Source organism: Neoarius graeffei, chromosome 24 (assembly GCF_027579695.1).
Source record: "Neoarius graeffei isolate fNeoGra1 chromosome 24, fNeoGra1.pri, whole genome shotgun sequence".
Classification (NCBI taxonomy): domain Eukaryota; kingdom Metazoa; phylum Chordata; class Actinopteri; order Siluriformes; family Ariidae; genus Neoarius; species Neoarius graeffei.
The window spans coordinates 305,178-321,322 of record NC_083592.1 but is presented as its reverse complement, the minus strand read 5'-3'; the positions used below and the strand labels follow the sequence as shown (position 1 = coordinate 321,322).

General features: G+C 44.3%; 1 protein-coding gene across 9 annotated transcripts in view; it reads left to right on the top strand.

Annotated features, from left to right (window-relative positions):
- The window catches only part of LOC132872667 (zinc finger protein 883-like), a 76,344-nt gene that overhangs the window by 16,540 nt on the left and 43,659 nt on the right, over positions 1-16,145 (top strand). For 7 of the 9 annotated variants that reach the window (XM_060907635.1, XM_060907629.1, XM_060907627.1 and 4 more), the window contains one exon: positions 7,125-7,287. The exons of 1 other annotated variant lie outside the window; for it this stretch is intronic. In XM_060907635.1, coding sequence (XP_060763618.1) covers positions 7,213-7,287 — 75 coding nt within the window. In that variant the 5' untranslated portion in view covers positions 7,125-7,212. Of the gene's footprint in view, positions 1-7,124; positions 7,288-16,145 lie in introns of those variants that run through there. One more of the 9 variants, XM_060907632.1, reaches the window with a different exon arrangement.

The following is a 16,145-nucleotide window of genomic DNA, read 5'->3' as shown; positions in this document are numbered from 1 at the left end:
CCAGCGGCCACGCCAACTGTGCCATTACGCCCCCTCCCCTTGATCGAGACCCCCTTCGAAAGAATTAGCATGGATCTCGTCGGGCCATTAGATTGATCTGCACACGGATATTGCTTTGTGGATTATGCAACGCGGTACCTGGAAGCAGTGCCTCTCCGCAATTCCTCAGCATGCAGTGTTGCGGAGGCGCGCTTCTGCGTTATCTCCCAAGTTGGGATTCCGAAAGAAATCCTGACTGATCAAGGCACTACTTTCATGTCACGCACACTGCGCGAATTATACAAATTACTGGGGATTAAATCGATTTGTACTAGTGTTTATCATCTGCAAACGGATGGGCTGGCTGAACGATTTAACCAGACATTTAAAAATATGATTCGTAAGTTTGTTCATTGGGATGCCAAAAATTGGGACAGGTGGCTTGACCCTCTGTTGTTTGCAGTATGCAAGGTCCCACAAGCCTCCACTGGGTTTTCCCCATTTGAATTGCTGTATGGGTGTAAACCCCATGGTGTTTTAGACATTAGAGAAAATTGGGAGGAGGGGCCTTCTCAAAGTAAAAATGAAATTCAATACGTTCTTGACCTGAGCGCAGTCCATGGAGTTCTGAGTCACATAACCCAGGAGAATTTGCTACAGCCCAAGAACGTTAAGCTCGCCTGTACAACAGAGGGGCACAGCTAAGGGAATTTGCATCAGGGGATAAAGTCCTCATTTTACTGCCCACTTCAAATTCAGAATTGCTCACCAAGTGGCAAGGACCCTTTGACATCACACGGCAAGTTGGGGAAGTCGACTAGGAGTTTAAGTGTCCAGATAGGGGTGACACATCAAATTTACCACCTCAATCTCCTAAAACCATGGAGAGAGGTGGTTCTTGTGGCTCTGGTGATGGTAATTCCGGAGAGGGCGGAGCTGGGACCGGAGATAATTCTGAAAAGTGTGGCCCAGTTCACCCTGTGGAGACCACCTCTCGCCATCCCAGAGAGGACAGGTAATTAGATTGCAGGAAGAGTTCTCTGATGTGGTGTTCTCACCCCTTCCTGGTTGCACTGATCTCACAGAACACCACATTGAGACTCCCCTGGGGTGGTGGTGCGCAGCCGCCCATATCGGCTTCCCGAACACAAGAAAAATGTGGTTCAGGATGAATTCCAGGCTATGCTGAAGACGGGGGTAATTGAGGAGTCACACAGTGACTGGAGCAGCCCGGTGGTCTTGGTTCCTAAGGCTGACGGGTTGGTCCAGTTCTGTGTAGACCAGGGGTGTCAAACCTGATCCATAAAGGGCCTTGTGGCTGCAGGTTTTCATTCCAGCCATGCAGCAGCACACCTGACTTGGCTCATTCAATCAACTGAACTGTCTTCACACAGTCAAATACTTGCAGCCACACCCACCCTTGATTAAAGGGTGGGTGTGTCAGTTGATTGAATAAGCCAAATCAGGGTGCTGCTGCATGGCTGGAATGAAAACCTGCAGCCACACGGCCCTTTATGGATCAGGTTTGACACCCCTGGTGTAGACTATAGAAGTCAGTGCGGTGTCTAAATTTGACGCACATCCGATGCCCTGCATTGATGAACTGCTCGATCAGTTAGGCATGGCTTGCTTTTACTCGACACTGGATTTAACAAAGGGAAATTGGTAGATTCCCTTGACTCTGTTATCCTGGGGGGGGGGAAACGGCCTTTTCCACTCCGTTCTGTTTACACTAGTTTGTCACCCTTCCATTCGGGTTCTTTGGGGCCCCTGCGACGTTTCAGTGTCTCATGGACCGAATTCTCCGTCCCCACAATACATATGCGGCAGCCAACTTAGACGATATAATAATTGGGAGCGGCACCTACAACATCTCAGGGCGGTTCTGAGGTCACTGAGGCACACTGGGCTCACAGCACACCCAAAGAAGCATGCAGTTGGGTGGGTGGAACTACGGTATCTGGGCTTCTACTTGGGTCATGGGCAAGTGTGTCCCCAAATTGATAAGACTGCAGTGATTTGCGGCCTATCCAAGATCTAGGACCAAAAAGGGGGTGAGGCAGTTCCTGGGGCTGGCTGGCTATTATAGGTGGTTCATGCCTAAATTTTCAGATGTCACCAGCCTGCTGATGGACCTCACTAAAAAGGGAGCACCAGATCCGGTCCAGTGGACGGAGCAATGCCAACAGGCCTTTAATAGAATAGAATGCCTTTATTGTCACTGCACAAATGTACAATGAAATTTAGTTCGTCATAGGAGAGCAAAGCTGCTGCGTACATGTGCACCGCCACTCTTGGGCACTTCAGCCCAAGGCCATCCCACGTTAACCTAACTGCATGTCTTTGGACTCTGGGGGAAACTGGAGCACCCGGAGGAAACCCACGCAGACACGGGGAGAACATGCAAACTCCACACAGAAAGGCCCCCATCGGCCACTGGGCTCGAACCCAGAACCTTCTTGCTGTGAGGCAACAGTGCTAACCATTTACGCCACCATGCTGCCAGTTTTTACCTTTGACCAGGTAAAAACTGTACTGGGGAGGGGGGCACTTTTATACTCCCCTGACTTCTCTCTCTCCCTTTTGCATTGCTGACCAACACATCAGACAGAGGGCCGGGGGCTGTTTTGTCCCAAATGGTGGAGGGGGAGGAGCACCCTGTGCTGTACATCAGCTGCAAACTCTCCATGTGGGAGATGAAGTACAGCACCATCGAGAATTAGTGCTTGGCCATCAAGTGAGCTGTCTTCACCCTCTGTTACTACCTGCTGGGATGCCCTGTCACTCTCTGCTCAGATCATGCCCCGCTCCAGTGGCTTCACTGTATGAAGGATGCCAACGCCTGGATCACCCATTGGTATCTGGCTCTATAGCCGTTTAAGTTCGAAGCGGTCCACAGTCCGGGGGCACAGGCGGTGGTTGTGGACTGCCTTTCCCGGGGGGGGGTCAGCTGCAGGCTGGACGGCTCCCCGGCCTGAGTAGGGCAGTGGGGGTATGTGGCAGCGGTGGCGTGGTCAAGTGCCAGTTTGTGAATAGAGAGCGAGGCCGAGGAAGGTGAGTGGCAAAGTGGAAGCACCTGTGGTGAATTAATGTGTTGTGTGTGTTTTGTGTGCAGTACAAAGGAGCAGATAAAAGGGGAGAGCAGCAGAGTGAGGTTCTCTCTCTTTTCCCCCGACTGATGTCATGCCCATGCAGTGGCACACAGCTCATCATTGTGAAACTTCTGAAAAGTGTGTTTTGTTTGACTTTTGTGGTTTTGAAATAAAACCGAGAGTGAACTTGATCCCGCCCACCAGTGATTCAGCATCCACTGTAATCAGGGAAACGTTACAACTGGGTTTCCCCAGGGCTGTGATCGGAGTCCTCTACTGTTCACCAGTGATGTAGTCAAGTCACTAAACCTTGAGTCCAGTCTCGAGTCCCCAGTGTTCAAGTCCAAGTCACTTAAAAAAAAAAAATTGAGTCGAGTACAAGACTCCAACCACACCATTTGACAGTGGCTGTTTTCGCGCCATTAACATTAGTTTGTTCCTGAACACAGGGCTCTCAAGTTTTGAATGCAGGCAAGAGTGACATCTCCACCTCCCACCCCACCCTTTGGGGGGGCCGGTTGGACGGGTCACAGGAATGGGGGTCTTTCGTTATTATTATTATTATTATTATTAGTGGTGGTGGTGTTATTAATAACTGCTCAGACTTGCAGAAAAAAGGATAACACATGGCACTGACAACTCAACCAAATACAAAGTCTTTTTATTCAATTTCTATGTATTGAATAAGTGTGTGTGTGTGAGAGAGATTATGACTGGTGGTGTTTATTGTAAGTGTTTGTTGCCTTTTTGGAGCCCTTCATCATTTGTGGTGTTGGCTCCCGCTTAAAACAGTTCGGCTCAAGTCCAGCCATTTTCAGGGTCATGATGGAGGCCAATGTCCCGTCCAGAGACAAGCTGTTTCGGGTTGAGGTTTTGTTCAGACCGACCATTGAAAATACCCTCTCGGCATCAGCATTTGAATGAGGAAGCACCAAAACCAAGGTTGCGATCTTTGATAGCCTCCCAAATTGGTTCAAGCCAGTCACCTTTGAAAAAGGAACCAAGGGCCTCTATTACTTAAATGTTTGTTTTCCTTTTATCTTAATAATGAGCAAGTCATGTTGTATGCAAAAAAGGTCTTACTTTGTTCTTTTTTGAGGACATTCTTCCCCAGAACTCCTCACTGTCAAAGGATGCTGGGTCCTGGGGCTTTAAAACACATGTTAGTGTCACTGTTTTATTACTGACCAGCGTCTGTTATTGCCTGTGAACAAGTGGAGCTGTTCGCCAGGGGATCATTTAGAAAGTTACAATACTTGGCTCACCTCTTGTAAAACCTGTAACCCCCTCCCTCATCCACTGGCTACTGATCAGCATCTGCGCTGTACTGGAAGGTATCGCGTGAGGAGTGGGCCAAGATATTAAATAATTGTGTGTTTTCAAATTTCTAAATAAAGGCAGACAACATCTAGCTATTACATGTATCAGATTTTATCGAAGCACAGACGTATTAAAACCGATGCATCTCGATTTCATCCCCAAACTGCATCTATTCATGGCTGCTCTACCGATGCACTCGCATCGCGCCCACACAGGTCCATGCGAATTATCTGGGCAACATTCTCTAACAGCAGGCAAGTTGTCATTTCTTGTGTCAAACAAGTTGTGAATTTGTTGTAACATTAAAACAGGATATTACTTACTCTGGTCTCTGTGCTGCTCGGAGCTCATCCTCATGGTGTCCACTGAACAAAACTTTCAGAAGATGGTTGTAGCAGAATCATGTGAACAATTCCTGGGATAACAATGCTTTTTTTCATTGGTTGTTGCGTTATCGACCCAGATACAAGAGCGCTTCTGATTGACTGTGTAGCCCTGCCCCTTCCCTTTTTTTGACTGGCTGGTAAGTGGCAGGCTTGACTCATGGGAGACATGCTTGTTTCCTGCCGTTTCTGTAGCGATAGCGGCGTGCCAGAAAAATTTATATTATTTTTTTTCAGCATGAGAAATATAATGTGTGGCAGGAGTGCGTGACAAAAGACCGAAAAGCGTGACTGTCACGCTCAATGCGTGAGACTTGAGAGCCCTGTGAACATGATGTATGAACAGGTGAATGTGCTTCTCTTTGTCAGGGAGTATGAAGTATTTTGTCAGAGATGGTTGGGAGAAGGCTGTAAGTGCAGAAGAAGTGTTTATTAATACAAGTGAAGACAGGTAAACAATCCAGAATGGCAGGCAAAATCGTAAAATGGTGAAACAGGCAGTAGGTTGAGCGAGGCACAAACAGGCTATCGTAGACTTGGCAGAATCAAAGATGAGAAACGGGAAACCAAACAAGGAAATAAGGATTGGTAATGTGTCAGCAATGCAACTCAATACTTTGCAAAGTAAGTATGTTTTCACAGTTTTTATATCGGTGTGCTGATTGTGCCTTAATCCTGTGCAGGTGCGAGTTGTTTACGGTGTGTGCACACGCGAGAGTCCGCCTGATGCATGCGCACTGTCTGATGCACGTGCCGAGGCGCACAGGTGTGACACTTTTGCATGAAATTAGTACAAAAATTAATATAGATATAAATATCTTATGCCAAATTATTATGGCATATTGCAAAAAATAAGATATGTACAAAGTGACTGACAATAAGTGCATGTAGCTGAGAGAACCCAAAAGCGACTGGTGCTGAACTACGAGTGTAAACAAACAGCCTACAAATCCCATCCAGTATCTGGAATGATCAGGGTAGTTAAAAAGTTGAAGCTTGGACAAATACATCGACAAGGAATTATTTAAGTATGGCATGTTTATTGTTTCCAAAGTTTGACAGCATCTGTGCCAAAATGGTGAGCCTGTGCTTGTCTGGCTGAGCTGTGTTTTTTTTTTTTTCTTTTTTTTTCCCCCCCCTTCTTGAGCCGATACAAGAGACATCATGGTACCGTGGGGTGGTAGAGTTCTATTATTATTATTAATAATAATAATAATAATAAAGTTCAATTTATATAGTGCCTTTCACAAAACCCAAGGTCACTTTATAGTAAAAAATAAAGTAAGTCAGTCCACCAAATAGAGGTCAGGATGTCATTCCAATGGTGTAGCAGCCACCGTCCCACCAAAAGGCGCACGAAAACAAGTCCCACACCGCCAGCACAGCTGCCGCGCTGCTGGCGGCAACATCACTCTGAACACCACGCCATGGATCCACAAAGTGAGCACCGAAGCACTGCCACGCAGAGCGCCGGTATGTCCCAGACCGCCTGCACAGCTGCTGCGACGCCACCGAGCAACATCGCGCGGAACACGATGCCAAGTACTAAAGCACAGAGTGCTGGACAACCCCGATTGTTAAAATGAGCAACGAGCTCACTGCAGTCCATAGCGAGGAGCACAGGCATCACCCACGGCGAACCAAGGCTTGGAGGGAACCGATGCCCAAAACTGGGCTCGGAGCTACACCACAACTGGCGGACAAAACAAACATCAAACTACACAAACGCACAAAAAAAAAATTATTTAGACAAGATTTGGACATCTATTAGACAAGAGCTCGGTGCTGGTGGTTATTAATATGGTTATGGTATTCAGCAGACGCTTTTGTCCAAAGTGACTTGCAATATATAAACACTACATTATTATTAAACCAATGCAATAATACACTTGCTGTACTCTGATAGATCCGACCTTCCAGATGAGAGCTGCTGCGTGACCACAGGATTTCCCTTTTTTTCTTTTCAGTTTAACAGACTGTAGCACTCTTGCAGCTCAGGGAATGAGGAACTGGGAGACAGGCTTGACAACTCCAAAGTGCGCTTTATTTTTAAAGCTCGCTTTTCACTGACCTTTTTCTGTACTTTGCACACACATGGCGCTGGGTAGCTCAGCTCTGTCCCTCTCTGATTACTGGCTTCTCTCTGAAAGAACACAAGACGCACAAGTAAATTGCCAGTAATCAAACATAGGTGCACCTCCTCACGTGTTACCTGCCAGTTCTACCCGACTCCTCACCATCCACAGCTGACCCTCGATCATGCCCCTGCTGCCACACAAACCTTATAAATAGATTTATAAACAGTGTTGATGTTTTTTGCTGAATAACTCTTTTATTGTTTGATTTTTAGCTGTGTGAGGACATGAAAACGGAGATGTCCAAAGCATCAGTAGTCTGTGTGAAGAAAGAGGAGACACTGGAGCTGAACATCTACAACCATGGAGACAACCTTGACAACCCACCTGAAGGTCTCTTCATTAAAGTGGAAAATCCTGACAATAAAGACTACCTCTGTAAGACACTGGCTCACACACTATCCTACACACTTTCTAGTGCACTAAAATAGGGATGATGATTTTCCGTTTCAGAAAATTGCCAAGTCTGTTTTTTCCCTCGTTTTCCATAATAAGAAAGAGGAAAATGTTTCCATGTCCCGATGATAGTTTTGGAGTTCTGAAATCCCTAAAAACAAAACTTGAGCAATAAATTTTTTTTTTTTATTCAACTTCTACATAATTATAGACATTCAGGTTCAAATTGGGAGAGTGGGAGAAAGAAGTTCTAGAAATGTTCGGTATCACTGTCCCTGAAAGAAGTGATTAACAAAGTTATGTTAATCATTATGCTTTAATGATTTTAAATTTTTCAATAAAACTCATACTTTAACTGTAACAATAAATAAACTATCCAAAGCTCCTCTATGGTGCATGTGTTCTAACCCATTACTTGATCTGAAGTTTTAAGAGTTAGACTCACCCAAATTCAAAGCTTCTGGAGGAAATAAAGTTAAATCTTTAATCCAGTAAAACCTGAAGTATAAATTAAATTAAAGAACTGAAACCGAAAGAAAATGAGTTGGACATGATAAGGGGGACAGAATCAAGCTGTGAATGAAAACAAACCATAAGTGAGTTCAGCACTGTCGTAAAATTCCCCCTAAATATTTTATACTTGTGATGGTTAATGTGAACCATACAAAAGAAAAATACAATGAACGTCAGAATGAAATGAAGATTCACCACAGATATTTATTTTGAGACATTTGATCGCCATTTCTCCGATTCTGATGAATTCATAGTCTAATAATCTATAATTAGATATTACGCCATGGTTATTTTTACACACGCACCTGCTGCACTCGGCTTCCCTGGAATTTCATAAACAGTAACACGGCCGGATCACTGAGGGGATTGAACTGGTTTTATTGGAACTTTATTGTAGTAACTCTTGAATAATTACTATAGAAATGGTGATTTTTCAACAAATATTCAACTCGTCCTGTTGGACAGGCAGATGTGGATTTAATACCAGAACATCAGTATTGTAAGCTGCTTTGTATTTTCTGGTGTGAGACGTTCCTGCTTGCAATCCCTGGATGTCTTTTTATCCAATCAACATGCACACTGATCATAAGCCCTCGCGTCATTTACAACATGGCAGGATGTTGATAGTTTGTTGACAACCAGCCTACAGACAAAGACTAAAACAAACAAACCCTGTCACCAAACAAATCAAACTCTGGAGCCCAGAGACTGAGAGTACCTTTTAGGACTGTTTTGCTCGGACAGACTGGGATGTGTTTAAAGCTGCAGCCACTTTGGAGAACTCTTCTGTCAGTATACAGGACTATGCTGAGTATGTGACTGGGTACATCAGCACATGTGTCTGCAACATCGTGCCCACCATACAGATCAGGAAGTTCCCCAACTATAAGCCCTGGGTAAACAGTCAGGTACGACGCATGCTGGGTGCTTGCTCTCTTACATTTAGATCAGGCAATAAGACGGAGTACAAAGCGGTAAGGTACGGACTGAGGAAAGCCATTACAGTGGCCAAGAGGCAGTACAGAGAGAAGCTGGATGGCTTCTATTCTACTGCTGACCCCGGATGGATGTGGCAAGGCCTGCAGCACATCACAGACTACAGGACTACCACCAGCACCATCAGCTCCACAGACAGCCTGCCAGATGACCTCAACACTTTCTACACCTGCTTTGAGACCTCCAGCTACAGCACAGAGAGGAGGCGCACACACACCTGGACCACCCCCCCAATCAACAGTCTCATCAGGCCAGATACACAAAGCTCTGAGGAAGATCAACCCCAGGAAGGCAGCAGGACCAGACAACATCCCTGGGCGGGCCCTCAGAGTATGTGCCAATGAGCTGGCTGATGTTTTCACCACTATCTTCAACCTTTCCCTTAGCCAGAGCACCGTTCCCTCCTGCTTCAAGACTACAACCATCATCCATCTTCCTAAGAAGAACCCACTCACCTGCTTGAATGATTACAGGCCGGTAGCACTCATTCCAGTCATCTCAAAGTGCTTTGAGAGAGTGGTACTGGTCCATGTTCAGAGCAGTATACTGGACCCCCTGCAGTATGCCTACAGGCCCAACAGGTCCACCTCAGACGCCATCGCTGCTGCCCTCCATTATACCCTCTCCCACCTGGAAAACAAAGACTCTCTTACATCAGGATGCTCTTTGTTGACTACAGCTCTGCCTTCAACACCGTCATCCCCCACAAACTCACCTATAAACTGTCCACACTTGGTTTGCACCCCATCCTCTGTGACTGGCTCCTCGACTTCCTGACTGGCAGGCCCCAGACTGTCAGGTTTGGTAATGGAACTTCAACCAACATCATAAACATTGGCACCCCACAGGGATGTGTCCTCAGCCCCATCCTTGACACCCTGCTCACCCATGACTGTGTTGCCTCCCACAAGGACATCATCCTGAAGTTCACGGATGACACGGCAGTGATGGGACGCATCACTGGTGGAGACGAAACGGCCTACAGGAGGGAGGTGGCCAGTCTGGTGTCATGGTGTGAGGACAACAACTTCACCCTCAACACGGACAAGGCGAAGGAGATGATGGTGGACATGAGAAAGGAGAGGAGACCTCATCGGCCACTGTTCATCCGGGAGCTTGAGGTGGAGATGGTGAGCAGCTTCGAACACCTGGGTGTTCACATCAGTGAGGACCTCACATGGACACCTAACACCACACAGCTGGTTAGGAAGGCTCAACAGCGACTGTACTTTCTGAGGAGGCTGAGGAAGTTTGGCATGTCGCCCAAGATCCTCAGCAACTTCTACAGCTGCATGATTTGAGAGCAGCCTGACCAACTGCATCACTGTGTGTTATGGCAGCACTACAGCTATGGACTGCAGATGCCTGCAGAGGGTGGTGAAGACTGCTGAGAGGATTACCAAAACTCCACTGCCTTCTCTGCAGAGTATCTACCACTGCAGAGTCCACAGGAGAGCTGCCTCCATCCTCAAAGACCCCACCCACCCCCAGCATGGACTGTTCACACTTCTACCCTCAGGCCGGAGGTACAAAAGTGTGAAATGTAAGACTGTCAGACTAAAGAACTCTTTCTTTCCCACCGCCATCAGACTCCTGAACAGCTGACAGGAGTCTATAACCATGGACTTGCCTCCCTGTAAACTGTCCTTGACTGTTTACATCTGTTTACATTTGTTTGCACATTACTGCCATTTTTTGCTGCATTGCCTTATTTTTGTATTATACTGCCTATTTTGCACTACATTTACCTTTTATTTTGTACTACACATTTATTTATTTATTTAGATTTTTGCACTATATTGCCTTTACTTTGTATTATTTATTCCGTCTATATTTATTTATTTATTTGTAATTGGCGTTGACAGCAAACTAAGAATTTTATTGTGCAAGAGGACATGTCCTTTACTGTGCATATGACAGACACTTTGAACTTGAACTTTGAACCTGGTTTACACTGAGATTTGATTTCTTTTTGCCAAAAAAAAAAAGCTTGCTGTATGGGTAGTATCTCACTGGGCTGTGACCGCCCGCATCTAGTTGGAGATGCAACAATTGCGATAAAATATGTGAATTAGTGACAATTTTCACTTGGAATCGTACTGAATTGATATTCGCATATTTTACCACAATTGTTGTCTCCAACTAGTCGCAGGCTGTCGCAGCCCGGCTTTCCCTCGGCAGGCAGGGAAGTCTCACGGAAACTGACTTGAGAAGGGTTCGCGATGACTTTGCGACACCAGCGACGCATTTGTGGCTATTTTGAGAGAAATTTTGTTGCACAAATTTTTTGAACATGTTCGAAATTTCAGCAACAAAGGAGCAACACTTTGCGGCTCATGCGACGAAATTGAGAAGCCCCACAAATGTTTCAAGACACTTTTGAAACTCTCTCGTGAATGACATTTGCAATTTGTAGCAAGCTGTCGCAGCCCAGTGAGATACTAGCTTAAAGCTATATGGATTGAATTTCTTGGGTTTTGAAACTGGATGCCAACAAAAACCTGTTTTCTATTTCAGAATAGCAATTCTGTTTTGGACAAGCGATTCCACAATTTCCATGTTTTTTCTGCGATTGTGGAAAATCATCCCTACCAAAAGTACAATACAGTACATTTGGGATGTAGCCTCAATCTCAGATTATTTACTCAGTAAACTGTGACAAAATTAAATTGAACTTGATCCTTTTATTGATGGTGTGAACTTTGTCTATAGAGTGTAATATGGTAGGAAGGAGTGAGAGAAACTATTTTTTTATTTCCTTACAGTAAATTAGTTGTTATAAACAGATGTTTACCTGAAAAAAAAAAAAAAAAGTGTGGAATATCATACGATGGGTCATGCTGTTATAAAAAATTTATGCCGGGTGATTTATTTTCATATAACAGCACGGCCGAAAGTGTATTATTCCCCTCATACCACAGTGATTTGCCTACAATTACAATTTTTAATTCATTAATGAATGACACACTGCATGTTTTATTTGTTCCTGTTTACGTTTAATGTTACAGAATGTCTGTCATTCTCTCCAGCCACTCCTGTGGTTTTGTTCTGAGACAAAAAAAATGCAGGTTGTTGTGTGACCTAGAAACCAGAAAGCACAAACTCCTCTGTCCTGAAGACACTCCCATCTTGGGAAACTTGTTGACTAATACCTGGGTTGCTTTCCATAAACATGTCCTAATGTCTTCACCACATTAGAAGGTTATAGGTTTTTTTTTCTTCCACCCATTTTCTCTCCAATGTGGTCACCTGCTAGTATCCACCCACCAGCCAGGTCTTTCTAACCATGTGAGTGAAGGCTAACACGTGCTTCCTCCAAAACATATGAAGCCATCAACCTCCTCTTTTCCAAATGCAGCTCATGCTGCGTCACAGGATAGCAAAACACACCCGGAGGAAAGTGCTATGTGCTCTCTTCCCCGCATGCATGAGCTCACAGAAGACCCTAACTGGCTGTGATTTAATAGGGGACAGAGTATGCCCCTCAGTATGACCCTGAAATGAGAGAGAAGCACATATGGATGCGATGGATGGATTTAGGGGCATCACAGTGGTGCAGCTCCAGGGTCCTGGATTCGATTCTGAGCTCAGGTTGCTGTCTGTGTGACGCTTTGCAAGTTCTCCCCCTGTCAGTGTGGGTTTCCTCTGGGTCCACTGGTTTCTTCAGCAAATTGGTGATGCTTAAATTGCCACTAGGTGTGAATATATTTTTAAATTAATTACAAATCCTAGATGTATGGCATTTGGAAAAATGCCTAGCTCCAGAAATGGCAGCAGGGGCTTCTGGTGAAGATGGCTGACTAGAAGATGTGTTCTCACTGTGCTCCCGCTCCCACCCGTATTTATTACAGCATTATACGCGATACTGTCCATATTTTTTAATTTTATTTTATTAGCTTCGCCATTACAACACACACAAAAAATAAGAAGGTATAAAAATTAACACGCTTATAAAAACAAACACAGGCTGGGTGACCACAACAGCCAAAGCCAATTACTGTGGACCCTATATTTTAGTTTAGGCCACACCAATTCGATTAGTTGGTTCTTGGAATCGCCGCTTGAAGAAAATGCAAAATGAAAAAAAAATTAAATAAAAATCGACTGCAGGTTGAGGTCATGTGATGTCAAAAACCAATCAAATCGCCCCTTTCACTTTAGATAAAGACTTGTGGAAGAAACATGCCTGTGGAGGGGAATCCTGCAAAGCCTGTTTGTGATTGTTAGGATATTCAGCGAACAGAAGCGTAAAATCTTTGACAGGTGTGTCGAAATTCAAGAGGGGGAAAATTTTGCACAGTTGTACTCAAGATGCCGTGAGCTTGTTACTCTGCGATGTGCCAACTTGGACTACAACTCTGTGGAGGTGGGTTTGATTTATATATTTCATTGATTGATTGATGTGAGGGGCAAACAAAAAATCATTTGAAGTATTTAGCCATCAGAAGTAGCCTACTCCTGGTCAAATGTTTTTTTCTGTGCATTGTAGATGTTCAATTGACTGTAATTCAATCGTTTATTTAACCTATCTGTTTACTGGTTTGCCTGATAAAAGACGTGCAGCCAGAGCTAGCCCTTAATGCACATGGGTGGAAATAAGATAAGCTATTAAAAGAGCCATATGAAATGTGTAACAATAATGTATTGCCTTTGTTTTGTTTCTCTGTTATGAAAGCCCTCTACTTCCACCGCTAATTTTACCATCAGAGCATTTTTTTTTTTTTTTTTTAATTTCGCGCGCTTGCTTCATATTTTTCCTGAAAAAATCAGAGAACCAACTAATTAAATTGGTGTGGCCTTATTGACTGGATGTTTTTGAAATAAGTAATACCACAAAACCAGTTTTTGGGACAGCGAGCGATGTCAGAACAGACGAAAATACAACCACGAAAGACGATGGCCGCCATGACCGCCAGTGCTAGCCAAACTGACATGCTAGCAACAACAGGTGACCAGGCCTCGCCTCCGGTGGACACCGCGGCTCTCGTCCGCCAAGTGACTAATAGCATTAGTGAGGTGATGGATCAAAAACTGTCTGTACTATCTGGGACTCTGGAGAAAATATCGGCCTCACTTGAAAGTCTCTCGACACGCACCACGGAGGCAGAGTAGAGAATTTCAAATGTGGAGGACATGGCCACCGAGCTTACGCAGAGACTGACTGAAGCCGAGGAGAAAATTAAGACCATGGCCAAAAGCTTGGATGATATGGAGAACAGGAGCAGGTGGGATAACATTCGCATTATCAATCTGAAGGAAGGCACGGAGGGTAAAAGCCCCATTCAGTTTTTTGAAGCCTGGCTGTCTACTATACTTGGTCTTGAGAACAGCCCCGTGGGTAAAAAAGCCCGCATCCAAGTTGACCGTGTACACCGAGGCATCGGCCCGCGGACTGCACGTCCCAGACCGGTGATTAAGCTCCACAACTCCAGGGACAAGCAGCGGATCATGGCAGCAGTGAGAGCGACTCCTGCGCTTAAGTTCGAGGGTCAACAACTGGCCTCTTCTGCCCCTCGGACCTGCTTGATCCATCCTGGTGCCCTGTGTCTGGTCGGAGTTTTATCGCCCCACTCCTGTGAAGGACGGCCCCATGAGGACAGTTGAGGGTTATACCTGTTAAAACTGTTAATATTATAGTCAGGCTGTCTGTTGTTGCCCAAATGAGGATGGGTTCCCTTTTGAGTCTGGTTCCTCTCGAGGTTTCTTCCTCATGTCGTCTGAGGGAGTTTTTCCTTGCCACCGTCGCCACAGGCTTGCTCATTGGGGATAGATTAGGGATAAAATTAGCTCATGTTTTAAGTCATTCAAATTCTGTAAAGCTGCTTTGTGACAATGTTTATTGTTAAAAGCGCTGTACAAATAAACTTGATTTGATTTGAACAACTCTTTATACATCAGGATTACTCTTATGCAGTTCATGAGAAGTGGTGGGGATTTAATGCCACTTGCCATGCTTTGATTGAGAAGGACATATGCTTCAGCATGCACTTCCCGGCAACACTCACGCTGACTCATGACCGCACTGAATACAAGTTTGACTCGCCTAAGGATGCACAAAGTTTCATCAATGCACTGGACTAATTTACAAAGGATACAAGCCCCACACAAGCTTTGGCAGCGTTGGATTCAAATTGGGTGATTACATTGATGCATAATTTTGCTGTGTTTATTTCAGTTAAGGTAAAGAGACAGTTAAACGGGAGACTCGTGTGTCACACTTTTATGGCGACGTGGTAATAGAGCCAAAATATTATTTACATACTGCTTATTCAGTCTAATGTCTTGTTCTATGACAGTAACCAGGTTAGATTTTAGTTGGGGGAGTGAGGGTGGGATCTCTCTTTTCTTTTTCTCCCGTAGAGTATAGACTTCTTTTGGCCGCACCTGGTCTTGTAACACCACCCAGTGGGTGGTTTAGTTGTTGTTGTTTTTTTTTTTTTTGCATGTGATACATTTATGGTTATCTTTTTACTCTCTTACTGAGTGGTTTGTGTGTAAGAGTTCTTAGGCCATCAGAGTGTGATGGTTTTGTTCATGTTAGCACAACCAGTCCAGGCCATGGGTCAAAATTTGTTGCCCAATGTGTTTATTATGATGGGTCTTTTTATTCACTTTGGATTGCCATTTTTTTTTTTTTTTGTCAAATGATTGACAGTTTGTATAATGAGTACCACAAAAATTATAACACTTAACGTCAAGGGAATCAACCTTGTGATTAAAAGGTGTAAAATCAAGTCAAGTCAACTTTATTGTCAAATATGCTACACATGCTCGACATACAGCACAGATGAAATTTTAGTCCTCTCTGACCCACGGTGCAAACAGGCAATGCAGTAAATAAAAATAATAGGGCTGTCAAACGATTAAAAAATTTAATCGCAATTAATCTCAATTTCATATAGTTAATCGCATTTTTTAAGATCTATGTAAATGAATAAGGCTTTTAAAGTGAAATGTTACAATTAAAATGGTGAACACATTTTATGCTAAAAATACTTGTTAAAAACTGCTGGGACAAGAGAAAATGGTAAGGAAGCTTATTCACTCATACTAGGCAGTACTGAACATACAAAACACAAAATTGGATTTTGTGATGGATTAGGGAGCTGTAGTCTCAAATATAAAACGTAGTCACATACTACTGTGCCTCAGTTCAGACATGTGTGACAAAAGAAAATAAAAATGAAATAAAACTTCAATTGTGCTGGAGTTGTATTCAGTCACAGCCTATAGGACTTCACAGTACTGTGCAAACAAAAATTGCAGTTGGACTTCAATAAAGACATTTAGTGTCATATCACAGTGCTACAGCATACTGAAATCTCACTTTA